General features: G+C 39.8%; 1 protein-coding gene across 13 annotated transcripts in view; it reads right to left on the bottom strand.

Moving 5' to 3' along the window:
- The window catches only part of syne1b (spectrin repeat containing, nuclear envelope 1b), a 90,737-nt gene that overhangs the window by 54,975 nt on the left and 12,067 nt on the right, over nucleotides 1–23,695 (bottom strand). For 2 of the 13 annotated variants that reach the window (XM_055005707.1, XM_055005702.1), the window contains exons 3-39: nucleotides 23,022–23,117; nucleotides 19,742–19,825; nucleotides 19,411–19,431; nucleotides 18,791–18,883; nucleotides 18,446–18,624; nucleotides 18,063–18,259; nucleotides 17,257–17,366; nucleotides 15,923–15,973; nucleotides 15,723–15,755; nucleotides 15,344–15,451; nucleotides 15,120–15,257; nucleotides 14,497–14,661; nucleotides 14,269–14,381; nucleotides 13,950–14,118; nucleotides 13,766–13,862; nucleotides 13,118–13,320; nucleotides 12,860–13,024; nucleotides 12,594–12,746; nucleotides 12,355–12,498; nucleotides 11,816–11,983; nucleotides 11,505–11,663; nucleotides 11,264–11,428; nucleotides 10,615–10,749; nucleotides 10,142–10,300; nucleotides 9,689–9,897; nucleotides 9,088–9,196; nucleotides 8,730–8,894; nucleotides 7,643–7,810; nucleotides 7,330–7,506; nucleotides 5,223–5,363; nucleotides 4,973–5,133; nucleotides 4,531–4,681; nucleotides 1,779–2,006; nucleotides 1,594–1,692; nucleotides 1,230–1,417; nucleotides 910–1,033; nucleotides 640–806 (exon numbers count right to left, since the gene is read on the bottom strand). In XM_055005707.1, the coding sequence (XP_054861682.1) occupies nucleotides 640–806; nucleotides 910–1,033; nucleotides 1,230–1,417; nucleotides 1,594–1,692; nucleotides 1,779–2,006; nucleotides 4,531–4,681; nucleotides 4,973–5,133; nucleotides 5,223–5,363; nucleotides 7,330–7,506; nucleotides 7,643–7,810; nucleotides 8,730–8,894; nucleotides 9,088–9,196; nucleotides 9,689–9,897; nucleotides 10,142–10,300; nucleotides 10,615–10,749; nucleotides 11,264–11,428; nucleotides 11,505–11,663; nucleotides 11,816–11,983; nucleotides 12,355–12,498; nucleotides 12,594–12,746; nucleotides 12,860–13,024; nucleotides 13,118–13,320; nucleotides 13,766–13,862; nucleotides 13,950–14,118; nucleotides 14,269–14,381; nucleotides 14,497–14,661; nucleotides 15,120–15,257; nucleotides 15,344–15,451; nucleotides 15,723–15,755; nucleotides 15,923–15,973; nucleotides 17,257–17,366; nucleotides 18,063–18,259; nucleotides 18,446–18,624; nucleotides 18,791–18,883; nucleotides 19,411–19,431; nucleotides 19,742–19,825; nucleotides 23,022–23,117 (5,192 nt within the window). Of the gene's footprint in view, nucleotides 1–639; nucleotides 807–909; nucleotides 1,034–1,229; nucleotides 1,418–1,593; nucleotides 1,693–1,778; nucleotides 2,007–4,530; nucleotides 4,682–4,972; nucleotides 5,134–5,222; nucleotides 5,364–7,329; nucleotides 7,507–7,642; nucleotides 7,811–8,729; nucleotides 8,895–9,087; nucleotides 9,197–9,688; nucleotides 9,898–10,141; nucleotides 10,301–10,614; nucleotides 10,750–11,263; nucleotides 11,429–11,504; nucleotides 11,664–11,815; nucleotides 11,984–12,354; nucleotides 12,499–12,593; nucleotides 12,747–12,859; nucleotides 13,025–13,117; nucleotides 13,321–13,629; nucleotides 13,651–13,765; nucleotides 13,863–13,949; nucleotides 14,119–14,268; nucleotides 14,382–14,496; nucleotides 14,662–15,119; nucleotides 15,258–15,343; nucleotides 15,452–15,722; nucleotides 15,756–15,922; nucleotides 15,974–17,256; nucleotides 17,367–18,062; nucleotides 18,260–18,445; nucleotides 18,625–18,790; nucleotides 18,884–19,410; nucleotides 19,432–19,741; nucleotides 19,826–23,021; nucleotides 23,118–23,695 lie in introns of all 13 variants that reach the window. The other 11 variants (XM_055005704.1, XM_055005703.1, XM_055005701.1 and 8 more) reach the window with 10 other exon arrangements.

The following is a 23,695-nucleotide window of genomic DNA, read 5'->3' as shown; positions in this document are numbered from 1 at the left end:
GACAACAGATCATTTAAAGACTGGGATACAAAACATACAGTATACCACAAAACAACAATAGCTGTATTTTATTAGTATTCACATGTTTAAATATTTTTAAAGAATTTTCATCCTACCAGACACATAAAAATGTTAACCCCTCTCCTTTTCTCTCTATACATTCATATGCTGCCACTGTATGTCACTAACGTTGTGTTTTCTCTTTCCTGTAGTTTATGTTTTGTCCTCTCTGCAGGTATTTCTGGCTGTGGAGCTACACGTTTTCATTCTGCTCTTTTCTCTCTCTTTTCTATGGGCTATTCTGTTCTCTCTCCCTTTTACCCTCACCCCAAATGGTCATGTCAGACTGCTGCCCTCCCAGAGGCTGGTTCTGCTGGAGGTCTTTTCCTGATAAAGGGAAGCTATTTGTTCTCCCATTGTTGCCAAGGTGCATGTTAAAGGAAATCTAAAGAAAAGTTTGGTTGGTATTTGTTGTGTTTGTCTGTGTAATTTTGTAATTTCTTCACCTTAATGAAGTCCTTTCAGGTGACATATGTGTTGTTGCTGTATAAATACTGACAGGTGTTGTCAAAGACAAGCTACTATCTGGATGAACTACTATGAAAAAACATAATTTTCAGTTGGACTATCTTACTATACCTTTGGGGAAGGATTTCATTTTGGACATGCAATCTCCTCTTCAGGGTCTCCAGCTCATCTTTCAGCTGACTGACTCTCTCATCAGGTGCAGTAGGATATAATGAAGGCCCCAGAGATGCCAATTCAACATGAGCCCTCTCAAGGGACTGGATCTCAGAGTGCAGGGCCTGAAAGCAAAACCATGTACTTTTTCATCTATGCATTCATAATAATATATTATTGACTTACGATTTATTTTAGTGTTAGGACAGTCATACGTATAAACTGTACCTGCAGATCCTGCATCTCGCTGCGCAGCTTGGCTTTATCCGCTGACAGACACCGACTTTCTGGTTTGGATGCAGATTCACTTCTCTCCAAGCAGGAAAGAAAGTTCGAGCGTTGCTTCTCGTACCTGAAACATATTAGAAAAACTGGTGTCTCAAACTGCAAGATTTATTTTTCAGTTCATTCACAATGCTGGCTAGAGAAAACACACTTTGTATTGTATCTATCTGACCAGGTTAAGTTAACTATCAACATTTCTTCATTTGATATGGCATCAAAATCCTGCATTATGTTAGGGTCATTCTCTGTTTCATAATTCATACTTTTGCCAGAGAGACAGCAGGTTCTCCAGAGTGCTCTGTTTGTCCTTTGCCTCCTGTACGTTTTCCTCATAGCTGGTGTTCAGTACCGTCACCGTCCTCTCTGCTTGCTCTTTGTCACTGAGTCGTCGGGCTCCAGCTGACAGCGACAGCAGGGTTCCCTTCAGCCTCTCCAGACACTGACAGACATCCTGGGGAACAACAAAACATGACAGTGACGCACAAAGCATTTCCAGTGAACTGAATCACTGCCACAGAGATACAAGACGTTGCAGCTCACTAATAAAATGAGCACTGAAAAAATTTTGTTTTGCACAAAGGTACTGTGATTTTATTACTAAAGAAGCAGGAAAAAAGTAGGGAATACCATGTGGTTTTGAAGAGCTTTGTAGGTCTCTGAGGAGGAGGTGCAGGATTTGATTGGATGCTCCAGTTTCGTATGTAGCTCACCAAGAGATGCTTGCACCTGGGAGACAGAAGAGACACAAACAAATTGTATAGCCAGATCTTCAGTAAATACTGTATTGTGTCAGTATCGGTGAGCGTATTTACCTCCTCCAGGTTCATTTTGAACTTCTGCTGGTGAGAAGAACTTTCCTCCAGCTGTCCATCAAGCTGCTGCACACTCTCCTTCAGCTCCTCCCAGTACCTGCCGATCTGGGTCAGACGGGCCTTGATGCGAGCCGCCTCCCCTGATGATACAAACTGGGCCAGTGCCTGGGAGTCTGTCTCCAGCTGGGAAAGAACCTGAGCTCGGTCCTGAAGCTCCTTCCCAACAGCCTGGAATTGCAAAAACAATAAAAAGCAAAACAGAGATGTTCACTTTGAGTCTTTTAAAACTGTTTAGCAGAAGTGAAACACAGCAGGATTTTTCTGATGTTGTGCGATTTTGATATTGAACTAATGCTGAAACTGGAAAACACAATGTTTAGATCAAACTTAAGCACAAACAAATGATAAAACTGGAAAACATGATGTGTAAACTGAATTCATGTATACATGTACATGTATACATGATGATAGAGAAGTTCTGATTGTTTTTTTAAGAAAGACGGGTTGTGGTTTTCCAGGAAAAGGAGGAGAGTTTAGAAGAAGTTTACGGAAGTATATAAGAGGATGTAACACAAACTCATGTTTGTTCTTAGAGCCTCTGTAGTGAATAAACATTATTCATTATAGACTGTGAAAACTGTTCGAAGACTCTTATTTTGAGAACCTTTTTCTGAACACTTCAATAGTGATTTTGACTACATGTTTGACAAAGTTACCTGATCATCACTGGCCTTTGGCTGGCAGACTGCATCATGACACTGAGCATTGCAGAGATGTTCAGTGTGGTAAAATTAATGAACTACTCCACTGATTTGACACTTCTTTGACAGTATCTGATTCACAGTGGATAGTGCACAAAATGAGTGTAAAAGAGCCTATATTTATATATTTATTGTGGCCAATAACCAATAATGTTATATGTTAATAATCTTACAAATACAAAAATGCAAAAACAAAAATATATATGATTTGAGGTGATTTTTTTCCCTATTAAAATACAAATTAAAAATACAATACAACTAGCGACGAATAGTTAATAGATTTGTGATCATAATCACAAGTTGAAACAGTGCAATTAGCAAAAAAAAAAAAGAAGGCTACAGGTTATGCAGCTTGTCTGATACTGAGTTTAAAATGATATGCCAAAAATTTTATAAACACAGTGTGACAATCACATTTTTCATGTTGTCTCTTGTGGCAAAGCTCCATCACATGCTTTAACTTTGTTACATTATGAACTGAAGCGTGACTTCAAAAAGAACGTTTTTTGTAAACGTCTTTCTAATAACAGTCATTTTTCAGTAACTATTCTTTTATCTTACTGACAAGCATTTGTAAACTCCAAAAACCATTAGAATAACGCTGCTTTCTCTTGGACTTCATTAAAAACTTGGATGTTATTGTTTAGAAAGGCCCAGTGGTATCATTTAAACTCGCTTCGGTTCTTCTTTCTCTGCCGCTGGCATTAAGTGACTCAGCTGGACTTGTTGCTAGACAAGTGAAGGGTCTGGTTTCAGATTTAAAGTTTACAATAATTCACCCACGCTTGAGATAGATACTGTAACAGAGCTCCCTTTCATGCATTATTCATATTACTGCGTAAAAAAACAACTTACATTGCAATTCAACAAAATAAGAATGCACGTTGCAACCAGTTGCCCCCTTTTTCAAGAACACTGCTTCAATGAGAACAACAAACAAAAGATCATTTTTCACTCTAAACTTAGAAGAAAAGAGTGTGATGTACATAAACTTGTACAAAAAAGGAGGTATTTCAAGCTTCAGGTCTCACAATGAGCAGGTCTTTGTGGCAACATGTAGATAAGTCTTGTGAACCAGCTTAGTGACCAATCAGGAAACAGCAGTGAGATCTGGGTGTCTTATGCTAGTAGCAGCTAATGTAGCCTCTTAATCAGAAATGATGATCAGCAACTACCAACACTGACTCAAGTGGAGTCACTTGACATAATTTATCAGACTTTGCTCAAATCTCTCAGGAGCTAACACCTGTAAACACACTTAAAGTGAAAAATTGGTCAAGTTGTTCTTCAAACCTAGAATTTAACAGCTGAAATTTAAATCAAAATCTATATTGTGAGTGGCATTTTCACATAATAGAGCAAATCATCCTAATCAAGGCTTTCCTTGGTTCAGAATGGGCTTTTAGGGGGCTACTTACACATGACGGTAAACTTGATTGACAGAAATCTAAATATATTTTTGTCCATTTGATAAACTAAAATATCTATGATGCTTGAGTAAATTATTAATATTACTAAAACTAAAAAAAGTACTACTTTTAGTCTCATTTGATGCCATTTTTTGGTGCTGACTGAAACCTGATTGAAGGTGCAGGAAAAGCCATGATTATAACCATCAAAAACACCTAAACTGAAAGTTTAATAGTAAAAAGTTACACTTCATACTAAAGACAGACTTGTGTCTAATTGGGACAGCATTGAGCATGCCAGCAGCACTGAAACTACAAAGTCAAACACAAACCACAGACCTCATAAATAGTTCCTCCTCTACGTTTGTGTTTAAGACAGAGGGCTGATGTGGGTGTCAAAAACAGAGACAGTCTGTCAGTGCTTGGACAAAGCAAAGCTGCGACACTGATGCCAATGTCTCCTTAAGAAGGCCTTATTGATTTACACTGTAGTGTTCTGGTTTTGTGGTTTAAGCTTGCTGGCTAAGATTACTGTAGGTACACAGTGTGAGAGGGCTGTAACTTCAGGAGACAGTACTGTACCTTAACTGTGCTGATCTGTTCCGCAAGAGGCAAAGTAGAAGACTTCATTACGTCCAGCTGCTTTTCCTTGTCAGATATCCACAAGGAAAAGGCCTCAAATCCAGCTCCGAACCGATCCCACTGATCTTTCATGTCTTCCAGAGTCTTCACACTGGGGCACAAGAGTAAAAAAAAAATCATAAATTACCTGAGCAATAGTTGCCAATAAACTGTGGTATTCATGTAAGATAGATAATAAGATTTACCAGAGAATATATGGGTCTGTCAGAGTGAGTCAGGTCATTCATCAGACAAAAATACTCTCAACTGACATTCAAATATGTCTTCATTACAATGTCAGTTTTCCTTTTTGCTCAATTCATCTGGTATCGCAATGCGGAAAAGCCACAGAGTATTTGGAAACACTATCTGACAGTAAATTGAATCTAATCCATCATCTTACTCTTTTTTCAGTCCAGCCTCCACTTTGTCCACTTGCTCGCTGAGGGAACGAGCTTGTTGTGAAAGCAGAGTCTTGTTTTTCGGACCGAGCTGGATTTCCGTCGCTCTCTTCAGCAACGTGTTCATGTGCAAGGCCTCGGCTTCGCACTGCTTCAACAACACCTGGTTACAAAATGGCAAATTTTAGTATTATTTTTTACAGTGTTGAGATTCAACCACAGGATATTTACCTAGAAGTAAAATGTACTCACTCTGGCCTGGTCGAGTTCAACCGCCAGGCTCTCTGGACTGCTGAAGTTCAGGTCTCTCTCCATTGACGAGCGAGCTTTGTTGACAAACTCATGAACTGCTTCCTGTTGGCTGTCAAACTCCTGCCAGGCTGCCAGTGTGACCTGATGATCCAATGATCCAAAATGATTGACATCAAACCAATCAACTACATTTCTATTGCCATTTATTTACTTATAAAATGTATTTGAACCGAAGAAATTTGTCTCACGTCTGTGCCTGATAAAGTAACTGGGATATCTGAAAGTTGTTTTTTTTTGTGTGTGTTTTTTTCCTGCTGATCAAAGTCTAGCACCAAAACACTGCACTAATTAATATATATCCGCAAGTTTAGCAGTGCACAGGAGTCTGATTGAAACTTCTAAAATGTATAACAACAAAAACTGGAAGAGACACTAATAATATGTTTCTTCATCAAACAAACCACCCTCTTTAGTTCTGATATTACATCTTGCAACTATCACTAGCACTTGAATGTAGTATAAATGCTTTTACATTCAAGCAGGAAAATAATTCAAGGCATGTGTTGAACAATTAATCAAAACATTATCAAGCTTGCAATATGATAAATGTCATATCCAAATCGCAGGAGCAAAAACATGTCACAACGTACGATTATAAATGAAGGATTGTGGTGCTACAGAGATGCCTACAAATCATATTCTCTAGTCATGAGGGAACCTGTTTGTCTGGTACATCATCAGTTTTATATTTGCTCCAGCAGAAAAAATAAAAATTAGCATCCTCGCTGAGCAACATCCGTCAAAATAATCGCAATATGGTGTTATTTACAGTACACATCATTCAGCCCTAATCCAGTAGCAGAAATCCCAGATCAAGATCACCACCAAAGAAAAAACTGACACATGACTGTATTTGCTAAACCATCTCACACAATACCATTATGTATGCAGATGCCACTGTCATTTTATGGCCTTATCAGTGGGGCGATGAGCATATTTACAGAGCTCACAAAGATAATCCTCTGCCAGCACCTCACTCCACTGCACATGAACTGTTCAGCTATTGACAGCCAGAAACGTTCATTTCACTGTTGCACACCCTAATGAGGATCTTTTACATGGACCTGTGGCACAAAAAGGTCCAACAAAGTTTCCATTTCAAGATTATTACCCCTGTGTTGTCAACATCCAACAATAGCATCATTAAGGGTAAGAAGACTGACTCACAGCGTCGCTATCGTCTTAAAGCACCGTAATGCCTCAGAAAGCAATTCCCTGCAGCGGAAAATATCAAGAAGACCTTTCTACCCTCCACTCCGAACATTTTCCATGAATGCTACATCTGCAAAACCTGCTGCATTAACAGGAATCCCTCTAGTACTTTCCAACTGGAAGCTTTTTCGATCAACAGCTGATCATTTCATTTAAGTGTTACACTTTATGTATATATTTATAGAAGGAAACACATTTCTTTAGTGATACGATGTTATTGTGCAAAAATTAGGCAAAAGGGCTTATTTTCATTTACAGTCTAGATGCACAGGTTGATGTTAAAAATGCAAAGAGAAGCAAAAAGTTGATAAACCAGTGTCAAAACATTGCGCAGCAGATGCACACAAGCTTGGAAGGCAACAAAACTATTGAGAGCATATTATAGCAGAGATTAAATAAACAGTGTTTCAGCTACTGACAGATCTAATTCTGACACTTTACTCAATTAAGAGTGAAGGGGTTCAGGAAATTGAGGAAGGAGACAATTGATAGTGCCATAACTCAATAATAAACTGATCAGGAGATGAAAAGTGTCAAGATTAAGCTAACATCCAGACAATGCCTCATCATATTCTCATTTTACAGTAATAAATCAGTGCAGCATGTCACAAGATACCATTCTGACTTTTAGGAAAAATAAAGAAGAACAGCTCAAGCAATATGAGGTGGAGGTGTCTGTTTTAACACTATTTAGCAAAGAACGCAGTAAAACCATCTTCATTCTATTTTTGTAGCTGTAGGTTAGTATTCAGAGCTACGCTGCTGATTTTATCTACAGTGAAATATAAGTTTATCGAAGCTTTCCGGAATCACTTTCTATTTCAGTATTTCTCACCTCGAGGCTTTGCTCCTGTGAATCCATATTCTGTTCCATTTTGCTGAGTGTGTTCTCTAAGCTCTGCAGGTCCTGCTGCAGAGTCTCGCCCAGTCCCTCCTCGGCCTGGAGCTGCTGGCCTCTGGTGATCAGCTGCTGGACATCTTTTCTCTTCAGCTTCAGTCGCTTTAACAGTTGCTATGGGCAGGGAGACACAGTCAAATTAGATAGTAAATAGTAAAAAAAATCATCTATATTTAATAGCAATGAGCAAACGCTAAACAAGCTAAACACTAAGACAAGTTATATCAGGTTAACAGGAGTTCTACAGTACCTGGTGGACAAGCAGCAGTTGTTGGGCTTCTCTAGCAGTTGAACAGTCCAGTATTTTGGTAACTTCAGCCTGGGCTTCTTTCTGGCCCTGAACAAGGTCGTCCAAGGTAGTTTGTACCTCTTCCCTGAACTGTACACAATCACCCACAGCCAGCACCATCTTCTCAGCCTGTTAGAGGATATGACAGACAAATTTAGAAGACTTTCACAAATGATACTTACTACCAGATACGAAATAATGTGAAATTACATAAATGTGACAAACAGTAATCAGAATTGATGGTGAAAGCCTGTGTATAGGCCTGCACTATATTATTCAATATGTACAAAATATGAATGTATAAGAACTCTGATGTGGATAGTAACAATTCTTAGTATTAGCTTTTCTTGAGTGGAACATGTCTGTGGAGCATTTTTTACTATGGTTTCATGTTTTCAGTGAAGATATCCACAGATTTGTTTCTAAACACATTGTACAGTACTAATAAAAACATGTGACAAAACTGTGAACCATGTACTACCTAATTGTAGAGTTCTGTGTTCAGGATTTTTTCAGCAGGCCACAAAACAGAGCTTGACAACACACTAGAGCTACACTTTGAATGACCCCTTCCCATAACACTATAACATTATGTTCTAACACAAGAGCCACATTGATGCATAGCCACTTTACACTGGGTAGTCTTATAAACTTTCATCAATAGGATTCATAGATAATCCATGCTTACTGGTGAACGGGGCCAAGCCAACCATCTCCTACTACTTTTTTTTTCAGAATTTGAAACCTAATTTGGTAGAATCATTCACATTTGTCTGGATAGTTAATAAGAGTTTAAACTTAAAACACCTTTTTTCACTGCTTTACATGGACTTCAAGAGGTGTCTTAAGTGAAAGTGGGATAATGACAGATGTATGAATCTTCTAACAATATGCACTCCTGTTTTAAACATATTATTATGACATATTTGCTTCTGCCTGTGCTTTTCAGGTAGATTAAAGTATTTCAGCAGCACACTATAGAGTCCCAGAGGGAGCATAGTGTCAAATTTTGTCTGGCACCTTAATAAAACGTGAGAACTTCACCCACCTCTATGAGAGAAGCAAGAAGACTCTTAAAATCAGTGGAGAGCTTGCTCAGTGCACTTCCTTGCCTCTGGGCATCGCTGTCAGCACAGATTTCAATCAGTGCGGCCATACGGGCTTTCAACCAGCCGAGATTCCCCTCCTGTAGCTCTGCATCATTTCTCAGCTCCTGCACGCAGCAACAGAGTGTGATACAAGACATGCGGACAAAAGACTCATTTGACGCAAAGCAGTTCTACAGTTTTATCTCCTCACAGGTGACATTGACAAGTTAGTGGTACAGCTCAAGTGACCCACCACAGAAGAGGTGAGGAGGAGAATGTTGGTGGATAGTTTGAAGTTTATAAAAGGGACAAACTCACCATGATGGTCGCCTTCACTTGGCCATATTTTCTGGGGTCGTTGGCTCTGTTTCTCAGCAGACGCAGTTGGCTTTCTTTAGATATCAGCCAGCAGGAGAGTTCAGCATACCTGTATGACAATATAAAGAAAAAACCTTATGCAAGTTCAAAAAGATGTCAGGAATAATAATAGTGATTTTCTCTAAAATATACGTACATATCAGGGCTAACTAGATTGTGCTATAAAAAATAAATTATGTTTCCTGCTTCTTGGCGGGTAGTGTGTGTCATTAGGGATGTGAATAAGAATGTATAAAGGATCAAAACTTTCCAATAATGATTTGCCATCTATCAGACACATCAGCACTGAAAACTACAATTGCTGTTCTGTATTTCACTAGACTAAAGGAATTTTAACATGATTACTTTAAAAAAAATGTAAAAAATGTATGACACAGCCTGGGAATGCACAGCACACTGTTCTATTGTTACTACAATGGACAATTCTACACCACAATTCCTGTGTTTTCTTGGATTTATGTAAGACATAACCACTGCAACACCTTCACAAAAACTTACTAAAAAAAGGGAATTCACCAAAATAAGCATAAGTTTGCAGCACCTTGCATTGTAGTCCTTCCATTTTTCTGGGTGCTGCATTAGCTTCTGATGGGTGTTCTCGATTTCCTCCCGGACCTCAGCAAAGTCCTTTCTCGCTGTTTCCAAGGTTTGGTGAGCTGGGTCGCCCTCGGGGAGTTTTTGGCAAAGTTCCTCCATCAGCTGCAGCCTCTTCTCACATATGGACTGAGGGCCCTTTTCCCTGAAGAAGGCCTGAAAGCCAGAAAGCCATTTTTACACAGTGGAAGATTTATGTGAATCCAAGACAACAAAACGCTGCCAATCGAGGATAGTATTTGGTTGAAAGCGGAAAAGCTTCAGGTCTTTCGGAAGGATCGATATCATGAAAATCTTCCCACACTGCTTACTGTACGAGGCAGTGAATTGGCACTGAATTATTTCACAGTCTGTTAATCAATACATGTAACTCAGCCAGCTACACTGTGCTTATTGTTACCCTGTGCTCCTTGATGAGCCTCTCGCTGCCCATGCTGGCCAGGTGGCGGTTTTCTCTGGTCACCTCTGCCTGGCACTCCTGCAGGGACAGCATCAGCTTGCTCTTCTCGACCTCCACTTTCAGGTGCAGCAGGTGAAAGGGGGAGTTTGTCTGAATGTCCTGGCAAAGGAGAAGGGCAACAGCTATGAAGTCAGATTCAGGGCAGTGCAGTTTGTAACAAGTAACATTTTGGACAGCTATACAAAACTATACAAATATAGATTCATATGTGGCAGTAAAAATTAAAGTGTTTTTTTTGTTTGTTTGCATTATGATAACATTAAATTGTTAAATATGTACAAATGGATTATTAGCAAACATTCTTGTAAGTTTTAAGGATATTTTTCTGTATTTGTTATACACAGGGCTGTGGGAGATTTGCAAAATGAATACGGTGATTTTTCATAGTAATACATTAGATACATGGCACCAACCTTCCAGTGTTTATGCAGCTTCCTGACCGTTTCCTGCAGTGACTGCTGCTCCTGCTCCGGCAGAATATCTGTCAGCTCATCACAAGCCTTGAGGAATGTGTTCAAGACCCGTTGGTCGAGCTGTCCAAAGAATTCCTGCAAAAAACATCATCAGGATAGGTTGAGTCTCATTAATATACATCCTACTGTAATTATTCTCTAGACCCTGCACCAAGGTAAGAACTGATGCAGTGTGTGTGGATTTGGTTGTCTTTGTATCTATTTGTCAGCAAAATTAAACTACCAAGCCAAATTTCATGACATTTGGTGGCAAACTGGAACATCAGCACAGTAAAAACCTTTCAAATTTTGTTGCACCAGTTTTTATAAAATTGCACCAAGCATTGGCCTAAGCAGAGGCTGTGTTCACCAAGGCCTGTCTATTTGATTTTTTCTGTTTGTGGATTTGTTCCATGTTGTTCCAGCGCTGCTTGTGTAACATTCTACATTGTATGTACAGCTACAGTTGGCTCTTTCAACCTTGGAACTAGTATGTTTGTATCCATATGTTTTGGATGACTCATCAGCAGCTTCTCTTGTTAAAAAAAAAAAAAAAAACACACAACTGTAAGAGGTGAAAAACAATCAGAATATCACACAAGGCTCTTACTGTGTGTTTCTTAAGCAGCTCCTCTGGGTTGCCTCTTTCTGTCAGACAGTTCTGCGCCATTTTAAGAACCTTCTCCAGCTCTACCCGTGACTCATCAAACCTCTTCATGAGGCAGCTGTTTGCCTCCACGTGTTTTCGCCACTCTGTGGATTCCTTAATCATGTTCTAAACACAAAAACAAGTCATTTTTAGACACTTCTAAAGGTTAATGTGTTGAACTGCAGAAGGTTGAGGGTTTTACCTGTGAGGAGGTCTGCAGGTCTGCTACTCGTTTCTGCAGAAGACTCATGTCCATGTGCTGCAGGGTTTTACTGCTGTTCATTATTTTTTGAATGGTTTGGTGGTTTCTCTCTATTACTGTCAGACATTTCTTACAGCTATGAGTGAAGGTCACCAGCTCCTGTAGTGTTAAATGACAAGCAGAGTAATAGACATTTATTCATATATTCTCTGAAAATAGTCTTGCAGAAAATGACAAACTGAAATGCTACAAATTTCTTTATCTATTTTAAAGTCATTTAGTGAAATTTTAGTGCAAATTATATTACTCACCTGGCATTTCTGTTTGAAATCTACTGGTCCCTCAGAATCAGGGGTGCTGGTGATATGACTAGCCTTCTCCAGAGCTTGGTAGAAGCCTGTGATGTTCTTCTCCATTTCTTCCAGTGGAGGTAAAAGGGACTGAGACTCCCTTAGCAAAGGTAAACATCTCTCCCTTATCTGGTTGGAAGACAGCATGTTGATGGAAGTGTTATTTTGATCTTAAATCAGCGGCATCACAAATAAAAAGTAACTGTGAGATGTAACAGATGTTTCATTAGTCTCAGTAGGAACAAGTTTTATAAACTGCAGAATATTTTCAGAACAAGAAACTGTAGCTTTACATGTTATTAAAAACAGTAATTTGTATCTTATGAGAACTGGCAGACCTTAATAATAAATACTGGCAAGAATTACAAGCTCTGAACGCCTTCTACACACACTGGACAACAATATCAGTCTTGAATCTCCACATCAGTTTAACTACAATGAGGTTTTCACACATGAGAAAATGAAGAAGAGACACCGAATGCATATTGACATGCACACACCTTACTCAGCTGCTCTTTAATCGAAGCCATCACAGCCATCATCTGTGAAACTTCCTCTTGTGGTGTGTCTTTGGTCAACAGCTGAGCAGTACGGCTGGCTGCTTTACATGCAGCTTCCATAGCTGGCACTTTGTGCTTGATTTCCTATTGGGAGTTGAAAAATATCTTATTATAACATGCAGAACAGAGATTAAGAATTTGTGGAACGGAGAGAGATGATAAGAGTACAGGCTATTTACCTCAACATCTTGAGCAAAGGCTCTGACATTTAGGAAAGATACTTGGACAGGAGCAGTCATCTTCTCATTGGTTGCATCCATGAACATTTTCAAGGTATTAATCCCATCTTGGTAGTCTTGTCTCAGCTTGTCCACCTCATCTGCTCTTGCATACTGCCAATAAAATGGAAGAAGACGGTATGTGATTTAAAAAAATGTTTTAAATGCACCTGTATTATCAAAACTGCTTTGGTGGCACATTTATATATCGAAAGCATTGCATTTACATGTTTGACTTTGACAAACAGCTCCCTCCATCTTCCGTTCAGCAGCAGAAGCTGCTGCTTCAGATCCCGTGAGACCGTGTCGTCACATGTCTCAATGAGGAAGTTCCCAGCATCATTCATGTCCATGTGCTGCTGGATCCAGTGAGAAAGGTTTCTGAAGAAATCCTGCAACAAAGAGGAAACACAGGGAGTTCAACTGCACATCCTATGGCCAATCAGACACATTCTCTTTTCACTAGTATCCTTGAACGTACTTACACGTTTGGCATTCTCTGATTGGTTGAGCATCTGCTCAGCATCTTCCAGCCAGGCCTGCAGAGCTGCCACTGTGCTACTATACTTTTCCCAGTTAGCAATCACCTCTTCCAGCATGCTGCGAACACTCCGCACCTCCAAAGCCAGGTTCTTCCACTGAGCCGTAGTATCATTGAGGAATTTGCTCACCCCTTCTGCTTCATCAACTGAAAGTAAAATGTTGAACAAGAGCATTTTAGCTCAAAATCAACATTGTTACTAAGAGCAGCTGATTATATCTGATGATCATTTGGCCTGGCGGTTGATGTTACTGTGTGTTAGGTCAGGAAAATCATGCTTAAATAGCATTCCAGTTATGGTTACTCCTTCATGCAGAATGCAGTATGATTGTTCAGTTCTAGGAGTTCAAAGAATGTTAGAAAAGAAAAGTGCAGCCCCAAATTTACAGAGAGAAATGGCTCAGGAGACAGGCAAGATTAAGGTTTTGAACATTGTCAAACTGTTTTTAGACTTACCTTTGTTACAGGTCTTAGACCCTGTAACATGAAATCAATAGTAAGACTGTTTACTAGGAGCCCAGACAAACACTTACACACATATGACATGTATAAATAACAGACAATTTGGGAAGAAAACAGAAAGGAGTCTTACTTGAGCTGTCAGACTTAACATAAACCTCTGCAGCGTGTTTGAGGGATGTGAAGATTATCTCATATTGCTCGAAAAATCTGTGGCCTTCAATGAAAGTCTGGAACAGAAAGACAAACATGAGATGGTCTGACAGATGCAGCACCATTCAAATACTGCAACTACAATGAGAATGATTTCAACTTACAAGGTAGCTTTGCAACAGGAGTTCAACTGAATCCCGTCGGCCATATTTAATGATCCAGGACTTGAGCTTTGACTCAGCCAGCATAAGAAATGCCATCAGTCGATACTTCATTTCCCAGAATTCCATTTTGATTAAGTGAGCGTGTGATGATGTAGACACAAAGTTGAACCTGCAAATTAAACAATTGTCATTCGGTTTTTGCTTTGGTTTTAAGGAATGTAGTGCAGAAAAATACTGAAAACATCAAATTGATTTTGTTGTGTGCATAAAATTACCTCATAAGACAAAAGAATATAAATTATTTTGATAAACATCTTACCGTTCTGCCATATCTTGGAGCTGTTCAGGTGGGACAGGCACTCCATTTACTGATCTGTCCCTGTGTATCTGCTGGAAGGGCTGCCGGTGTGATTCCAAGTTTTTTAATACTTCCTGCAGAATTAAAGAAAATTATGCCTTCATTGCTTTTGCATTATAATGTACTTCGATTAAACGATGCTAGTAGTATGATAGGCATCCAAATACACCGAAAGGCATGCGACCTTACCTTATGCTGCTCCAGTTTTCTGTGAAGAACATTGGCTGTCTCCTCATGAGCGTGTTGGATGGGAATGTCCTCTCTCAGAGCCATCTCTGCTCTGTGAAGCCAGGCTCCGATCACTCCCAGAGGACCAGGCAGGGACTTGTCCAGATGGATGTGCCAGTCCAGCAGCTGCAATTGACATCCATTTTAAAAAAAGCACTCTACCAAAGCAAGAGCAGGCTATGCTTATCAAAATGTTTCCACATGTTCTCAAGCAATCAGGCTACAAAAGAGTTTTATGCCAGTCTAGACAAGCTGGAGATGCCCAGAGAGGAGGACTGCCCGATGAACAAAACGGCCTCTGTTCCCATCTCCTCCCCTCTGAACAAGCTGATTCAATCACTTACACCCCAATGAACTTTCACTGGCACAGAGTAAATAGAAGAACCCCGACATGTGTTTCTATCAGCTTCCAGAGTGATGATGCAATTTATTTAGCAATGACAAATTAAAAGAGACAATGATCTATTATTAATCCTCATGTTTTGTTTAATCTACGTCTGATTAATCATCATAATTAATTCTGTTTTTCTTTGTGGCTTAGTTATGAATTATTCATGTTGTACAGAAGCATGCAGTACAATTACCCTGGCAGACACACGGTCCCAGGCCTGTTTGACCAGAGCTTGATCCACGGAGAGCTTGCCTTCCTTGTGAACTGGCTGCAGCAGTGGATCTGTTTGCTTTTTCTTCATTTCGTACTGTACACGGAAGCTCTTAAATGCCTGAAAAACATCAGGAGACTCGCATGTTGAAAAACATCTCCTGTGAATGTAGGAATGCATTTCTGTAATTCCACACATAACCTCACCTGATATTTGTCGGTGAGGTTTCCCTCTGCCCCTTGGGCTCGCAGCACATCTCTTTCCAGTTGATCTAAAAACACCTTCAGCTCTCTCAGCATCTTCCGCTCCTCCCTCTGTCGCATTTAATAGACAGGCAGCTTAGATTGGGAACAAACTTAATCCTGTTTTCTAATCAGCATGCCATTCGAAGCATCACACCGAAATGACATTCCAGAAACACACAGTTAAAGATTAGACAGAAGACTTAATCTGCTAGGATATAAGTCTGCATTTCAGAACTAATTAATCTTACAAGCTGAGGTAGAAGTAAAGGAATATGAAGGGGTACGGACACTAAAACTATCTTCTTCAAACTTTTGAATTAGTATGTTTAGTTGAACATACCTCAAGCATTTGCTCTATATCTTGGGGACCAAACTATCCAGGAAAGCAGCAAGGCACACAGAGATGCAAATACGTCATAAAGTCATTAGATTAGCAAGGGGAAAAAAAAGAAGAAGCAAAGTGGATGGGAAATAAGTTGAGGGCGAGATGGGCATACACTCCAAACAGAAAGCATGCAGCACTATGACCTGAACTCTCACCTGAAGTACTGGCAGTGACAGTGCAAAAGTTGGAATTGAGCCAAGAAGCAGCTTAATGTGCACAAAAAATGAGTAGATGGAGAAATTAAATGAGTCCGTGTTGATGGAAAACAAAACGCCGATAATTATATGACTGCCGTGATCATGCTATGATTGCTTTCACTCATTTAAGCTTTACGTGATAAAATGACAAGTGTGAAGAATTGCAGGCACAGGCTTGCAATTGTTGAGGTCAGCAGCAGGTAAAGCAGTTTCACATAATGATGGTATGATCTCTGTATGCGGTCTTTCTCTACAATGGATGATATACAAAGTGCGATCAAAAAGTTCAGAGACTGCACCTATAAAAAGCAAAAATCACACCTAATTTAAATCTGTCAGACCGCTGTGTGAAATTAGTCACCCTGCACAGTGATACGTTACTCCTAGTGCTTGAAACGGTACCTGGAAATTCTGCTCTGTACATATCAAGTACCGTCTGTGATGGGTGTTGAATCTGCTAAAGCGTGTCAAAACGGCGACCCTTTAACTTGGATTTCTTTCTGGGGCAGAGGAAGAAGGCGCAGAGAGGGAAATTTGGCGAGTGGTGCAGATGCGGAGTGAAGATTGTGTTGTTGTGGTAAAAAACTTGTGCATAGTCACCATGCTCACACAGCACCCACATTTCATTGCACCACAGTTCAGGTCGTTTGTGCTGAATACGCGCCCTCAAATGCCTCAGGACGTAACAGCAGAACTCTGCCTTTACAGTCTGACCCTGGGAGACTAACTCAGACAGCATTACTCTGTAAATGTTGTACAAAACGACAAGCATTCACTAGGTGGGCTCCTGAGCTAACATGCCAGGCTTTTCCACTGCAAAGACTGCTTTTTGGTCTCTGGATTGTGGCAACAGTTCCAACTCTCCTTACCAGTGATGCTCTTTGACATTAAAGTTTGCTAATCCCAAATGAGATGCTCCCAAATGAGTTTGAGTTCCATGGTAAAATCCCAAATACGCACCAGCGGTCACAAAAATGTGGGTAATGCAGATCCAAAAGTTGATATAGCAGTCTCAAGTGGAATCCTGACATTTACTGCTCACACATGTTCAATGACTGTAACCTGGTCCATGCAAACTCAACAGTAACAGTGTCAGAACATTTTGATCGCACCTCATACCAGGCAGTTATTGGGAAATGTGGATGGCAACCATATATACAGCTTTACCGACAATAGCACATGGAGTTAAATAGAGCCTAGGCAATATACACAAAGACATCCCCAAAACTGCCACAAGTATCACCTGCCTTAGATGAACTTAATATACGGAATCATAAATTTAAACAAGGTACCTCATCCTGCTGTCCATCTGTTTCAGAATGGTGGGGGTTTGGGTAGTGCTTGAGAAACTGAGCCACATATGTCATGATGGACTTCTCATCTGGCTTGTCTACATCCACATCTATAGAGCAACACAAACAATGTCATTGGATGAAATTTCACACTGAAAATTAGCTCATCTAGCCAACAGAAACAAATGTAATTTAAGCTTAAAATAACCATGTCAATACCACACCCTCATGCCTGTAGAAATGACAGGAATGTATGACAGACTCATTACATTTGATACTAAGTCAGTATGACACAAAAACAATCTTTGTCCTCAAGAGGATATATCTACTGAGGCATGACAACTAATTATACATGTCTACTCTCATCTCCATCCCTGACCTGATGTTTCAAGAAATCAGGGTCAAGCTCCTGTAAAAGCAGAGACGTTTTAGTGCAGCTCTGTGTGCAATAAAACATCACGACTCTGCCACTGAAGACAGGACTGCAGAGCCACTGCAGGACTGCTTTGCTTCTACAGACTTCAACTCTGAGCTACGGATAAACACTGAATTTTAATCCTCTGCGAGGTGGCTTTGGTATTTTCGGCATGCATTTCCTCTAAAAAACGCTCATATAGAATGAATCTGCATGGTAACACAATTGAATTAATCTAGTTAATATGGCATATTTGCTGATTTTACATCACAAACACCAGCAAACTAAAGGAGAATCAACAATTTAACACACATATCCAGTGCTATTTTGGTACATCAGACTATAACTCTGAAATCTTTAATGTAAGCAGCAGAAAAGGTCAAGGACACACCTTCTGGATCCAGCAGACGGGGAATGCCCAACTCGTTTTCTGCAAGTGCAAATGCATCCTCCAAATTCTCCCTGTTACTTCTCCGCCGTACCACCTCCATGTCTACCAGGTCTGGCCTGATGGCGTGCACCACCGTCTGGAAGGCCACACCATCCCGCCAGCTGGGACCAAAGTCCTTCACCTCAATTCCATGATGCCTGAAAAACATATATGTAACCATTTATGTTTCACAGGACTGATATAAACGTGCATAAACGTAGAAATCTTAAAGATATGGCTTACAAAATGAGTTACAAGTCATTTCCTTGTATCATTTGTGCAGATTTGCATTTAGAACTCTATCCATGTTGGTAATTTGAGAAGGTAATTTAAAGGTGACATACTTGGCTGCTGTGCACTGCACCCATCTGAGCAGGGCCTTCTTGGCATTGCCTTGAAATTTGTTAACCACCTTCCTCTTCATGGGAGGGCTTCCTGTTTCAGAGCTGGGTATGCTCTCCACAGAAGAGTTGCTGTTGGATAGGGCCTGGAGGGCTGGCAGGTTGCTGGTTAGCTCCTCAATCTAATTGAGAAACAACAGGGAAAAAAAAAAGGAAATACTATTTTGCCAAAAATCAATACTGAATTAAAGTGTTGGGCAAAAAATTTCTGGCCTGAGAGGTTTATCTGCAGGGCAGCAACTCACCCTGGAGTGAGCACAGTTATTAAACTCTCAGATGAAGCATTACCTGGAAGTAGAGGATAATGGTCCATATCAACCCAAGGACAATTGATGGTCGTCCATCTGCGATATCAGTGGCGTGAATGTTAACAAGTTTGATCTGAAACGAAAACCCAGCAGAAGATTACTCTGAAAAGTCAGCCACATGCAGATAGTTTGAAAGTGAGAATTTTCACTCATAGAAGCCCTTTGAATTTCTTACAACCCAAAAGAACATTGCAAGCTTTTGTTTGCTCATCAAAGTCAGGTCTTTGATGCAGTTAAGTATTGTCACTGGCAGAAGGCAGAAACAGCCACAGTGAAAGGTCAACCAGAGCAAAAAAAAAGAGTGTTAAACTAAGCATTAAGGAACAAGCAGATGCACCACAGCATTGCAAACCTTGCATTAGAGAACTGCTAGAATTTGGAAATTTAACATCTTTACTCTTGAGCAATTCAGAGAACCAGACACACCAGAAACCAGTGTCCAAGTCAAAATGCATTAAATTCATGTCAATAGAAAAGCGTAATGACTACATTTATGAAAACAGAATGGCTGTATCCAAGCGTTGCATATAGTACATCGTGCATCAAATGAAAAGAATGCATACAGTATATGATCACACAGGGCGTTTAATGGCGACTGACCGGAGATCCTCGATACACAGACTGAAGGCACACATGATGGGAGAGAGATCACAACAATGTAAGTCTGAGTCCTCAGGGAACCCAGATGAAAGTGGGACACTGGCTTCATAGAGCCAAGGGATTTAGAAATGGGTTATGTAATCAAGAAGTACTTCTCCCGCTACTCTGAACATAGTGCATGTTGTGCAGACAAATATCCAGTCAACAGCATTTTCTCATGACTTCTAAATCATACCCTTGATTTCTTTAAGACATGCCACTGTTTCAAGTATTATTTGTAATTGACAAATACTTCAAAACGTTTAAATGTTTGTTGTGAGGGCATGCTTACCTTCCTGCCTTCGAGGAATTTAAGTGCAGTGCCGATGTTGGAAACCCAGTGGATCCTCTTCAGCTGGCGGCCTTGCTCACAGGGCTTAAGACAGACAGGACAGAGAGGGAAAATCAAGCTAGCCAAGGAAGCCATATCATGCAAAGCTGGGGATATTTTCATTAAACCATCTGCTGACTAGAAACATGGTACAAATTTAACTGCAGATGGTGATTTTGTCTACTGTACCAACCACTCACATTGGCAGCTGAAATAATGATCACATTTGGTTCTAATTGCACTGTGAGATGGTGAACATGTCCTGGGGGTTTTAACAAGGCTTTTCTTAGATAAATTATCTGCAGATTGTCAAAGCTGTTTTGAGAGACAAAGAATCACCCTGTGTTTTAAAACATGGATTATAATCAATAAGATCTGTCTGCAGCTCCTTTCAGACATGGGATTACATTGCTGGTTTCATCAATCTGGTAAAGTGATGCCATTCTGTCATTCAGACAGAGGTCACCTTTACGTAATGCTCCTCACTGCTTCATTCAGACGTACCACAGTGACAGAAAAAGCCATGCTATGTGTGATTTTTGTTCTACACAAGAGATTGGCCTGAACATCAAGTGACACGAATTCATAATAATGCAGTATTAAAGAAAATAATACATCTAAATCCACTGTGTAACAAATAATTTAAGTCGATCATTTAAACTGTGGCTCTGTGTTAATGAAGTTACCACTGCTGTTTCATGTGTGTAAATGCTCTCTCTCTTCAGAGTTGCTCATATGGAGCATGCCTCAGCTTGATGCTACAGCTATTTAATAACGTCAGAGGAAACACTGCTACAAACAGCAAGAAGCTACAAACTAAGCTTCAGCTACTACTAATGCTTTGTCATGGTAAGTCCCATTAATTTGACCTATTCTAGCCTCTGTCTTCCTTGCAGTAAAGTTTCAATTTTTGGCATTTTCATGGCACAACAAAGAACAACAAGCAATTCAATAGTAGTGTTTAAACTGGGACTCTGTGTGTGATGCTGACTTACTGCTAGACCCTGATTGATCCTGTCTCTACGGCAAGGATCATTTATAATTAGAAGTGATTAAAAGTTACTAGTGTTTTTCAACATGCTTAAATGTTCACAGGTCTCTTTCTTTGGAGACACTCATATGGATGCTGCCTCAGTCTTATCCTACAGGTATTTAATAAAGTCGGAGGAAAGACTCCTACAAACAGCTGGAAGCAACAAACTAAACTGCTGACGTTTCGACAGTGCTAAGTCCCATTAATGTGATCTGTTCCAGCATCTGTCTTCACTGCAGTAAAAGTAAAAATTTATGGACATTTTAGTTTGTATTAGATGTGAAATTCACTCTATAGCTATTTCATAAAGTCAGAGAAAAGACTGCTACAAACAACTAGAGGCAACAAACTAAACCTTAGCTCCTGTCCTTGTTTATCATGTTGAGACCTATTAATCTGACCTGTTCTAGCATGTCTTCATCACAATAAAGCTACATTTTATTGACATTTGGTTTGTGTTAGTTGTGAAATTCTTGGATAATTAAACGAGAAAGATTTTGTGATTTTGGCATACAAACTGTGTCTCCTGCACTCTGTGATGTATATGTACTAATATTAGTGCTGAAACATGGAAAAAGCTTTATGAAACCTGTCACACTACTCAAAGTATGTTACTTGTGTGTGTCTGTCCGATGCAGTTCAGACTTGTGCAGACTTGTTCAAAGGGATAAAGATATGTTACTACATCTGACCAATTAAGTTTGCCATGGCAACTTTTATAGTAGAGTTACCAGGGTGATAATCCAGACATGAAGTCGTCTTTTTCAAAAGCCATCAGATTAATGGAGAGCACATCTAAAAGGAGCTAATGTGAAAGTTTCAGCTGATATACACCAGAAGGGTTGTTCTCCTGAAAGCAGTAAGTGTTCACTATAAAGCCTGCCTCATTTGCCAAGTAACAGCTTTACCGATGACATGGCAGTTTGCATCAAGACAGGTCTAATTACTAAATACCAGAATCTGGGTCAGTGTTTGTGTGAGTGTCAGAGAGATAGTGAGTGTTGCACTAACAGCTTCTCACAGTGGGAGGCTCAGATCTAAATTATGGCCCATTAATTTATGTGCAGTGATCCAACACTAAATGCTTACAACATTTTTGTCAAAACATGGGGTGTTTGAAGTTTTGTTAAATATATATTACAGATGTGTCATATTAGGAGGTTTGCATGTCATATAACAACAGGAGTACAATGATCAGCCACAACATTAAAACCACCTGCCTAATAATGTGTAGGTCTGTATCATGCCACCAAAAGAGGCCTGAATAATCAGGGCATAGACACAAGACATCTTGGGTTGTCCTGGGGTGGACATTGGCAGTGAATCCTATTGGTTTAGTAGGTTGTGAAGAGGGGCCTCTGTGGCTTGTTCTGGTGTATCCTGCAGGTACTTGATCTGATTGGGATCTAGGGAGTTTAGAGGCAGGATCTCTGGGCTCTTTGTCGTTTTCCTCAAGTCGGCCCTGAGCAGTTTTTTTGCAAAGTGGCAGGGTTCATCGTTCTGCTTTGCTGTCTGACAATACTTTCGCTATCCGTGTGTGCTTGGTCCGACATTTAAGTGGGAGGTACACATCAAAGTAACATTCAAGTTTTCCCAGCAGAGCATTGCATTGTAACAAGATGATCAGTGCTATTCACTTCACATGTCAGTGTTCTCAATGTTGTGGCTGATAGGTGTATACAGTCGTTAGCCAGGCGTAATGATTCCACTGCATTGTCATTAGCAAAGACTAAGTTTGGAATAAATTAGAATCTCATAGCTTTGGCTAAAACAGAAACTTAACATCCTCATGCCTGTCCATCACTGCCTGCATCTCTAATTTGTTTAACAATTCCAATGGAATAAATGAAACAAATCAGTCCAATTACGGGACTAATCAACTCTATGACTCAAATTTGTGCGTTTTTAAAATTTTTAAATCATAAATGATTCTTTGTCTAATGCAACCGAGGCACTTAAACTCATATGCATATTTCATGTTTTACACTAGAAAATGCTGACTTGCTAGAATGTGGAAGTGAAAATATGTGCCCTTATTTGCATATTCATTACTTCTAGTGGATAATATAAAGGGCAGTTCTTCCCCTTTACTAAATCCACACATGAAATCCAGAGAGCATTAATCACCCAGCAAAGCATCTTATGTGTATTAACGCAACCACGCAATTTATGTATCTAAACTCTGTGCAATAAACAAATAAGACTTACAAGTCTTTGGCCAGACAGGACCTCCAACAGGGCCAAGAGCTTCACCCCATCTTTGATGTCCTCGAAAAGGTCGTTAACCTCTAATGGTGGTTTATGCTGGAGGGGAGAAGACACAGGTTTATTGGGGTGGTGAATTGGCCCAATTTCCCGATTCGATTCGATTACGATTATTGAAGTCCCGATTCGATTACCAACCGATTTTCGATTATTGCCGATTATCTATTCGATTTTTGATTATTGCCGATTATTGATCTTCAATTTAACGTCAGTCAGTTGCTGAATTATTTGACTTCTCTTTTGAGTAACACCTCACAGCACCTTCAGTATTGTAGTGTAATTGTAATATCCAAATTAATTTTTGCTTTACTTTGTTTTAAATGTAGTCTTTCACTGTTAAAAAATATCCACACTTGTGAATACATGTCCAAATTCTATTTATTTATTCATTTTACTCTCCATATAACAAAGATGCAGATGCTTTGGAACTTTCTGTGGTCACAGATCAGCGTGTGATACCTTGGACCGTCATGGCAACTTAAATGGCAAAATGAAATAGGAAATTCAATAAACTTTCTGTAGCTTATACGCTGTAATAGAAAAAACAGAACACAACACACTGTGTTGTGAGTAATCAAGTACTGAATCAGTGGTCTAGAACAACCAGATTTTTGCAT

The sequence above is a fragment of the Amphiprion ocellaris genome, chromosome 20 (genome assembly GCF_022539595.1).
Source record: "Amphiprion ocellaris isolate individual 3 ecotype Okinawa chromosome 20, ASM2253959v1, whole genome shotgun sequence".
Lineage (NCBI taxonomy): Eukaryota > Metazoa > Chordata > Actinopteri > Pomacentridae > Amphiprion > Amphiprion ocellaris.
The sequence above is the reverse complement of the archived record's forward strand: the minus strand, read 5'-3'. Positions and strand labels throughout refer to the sequence as shown.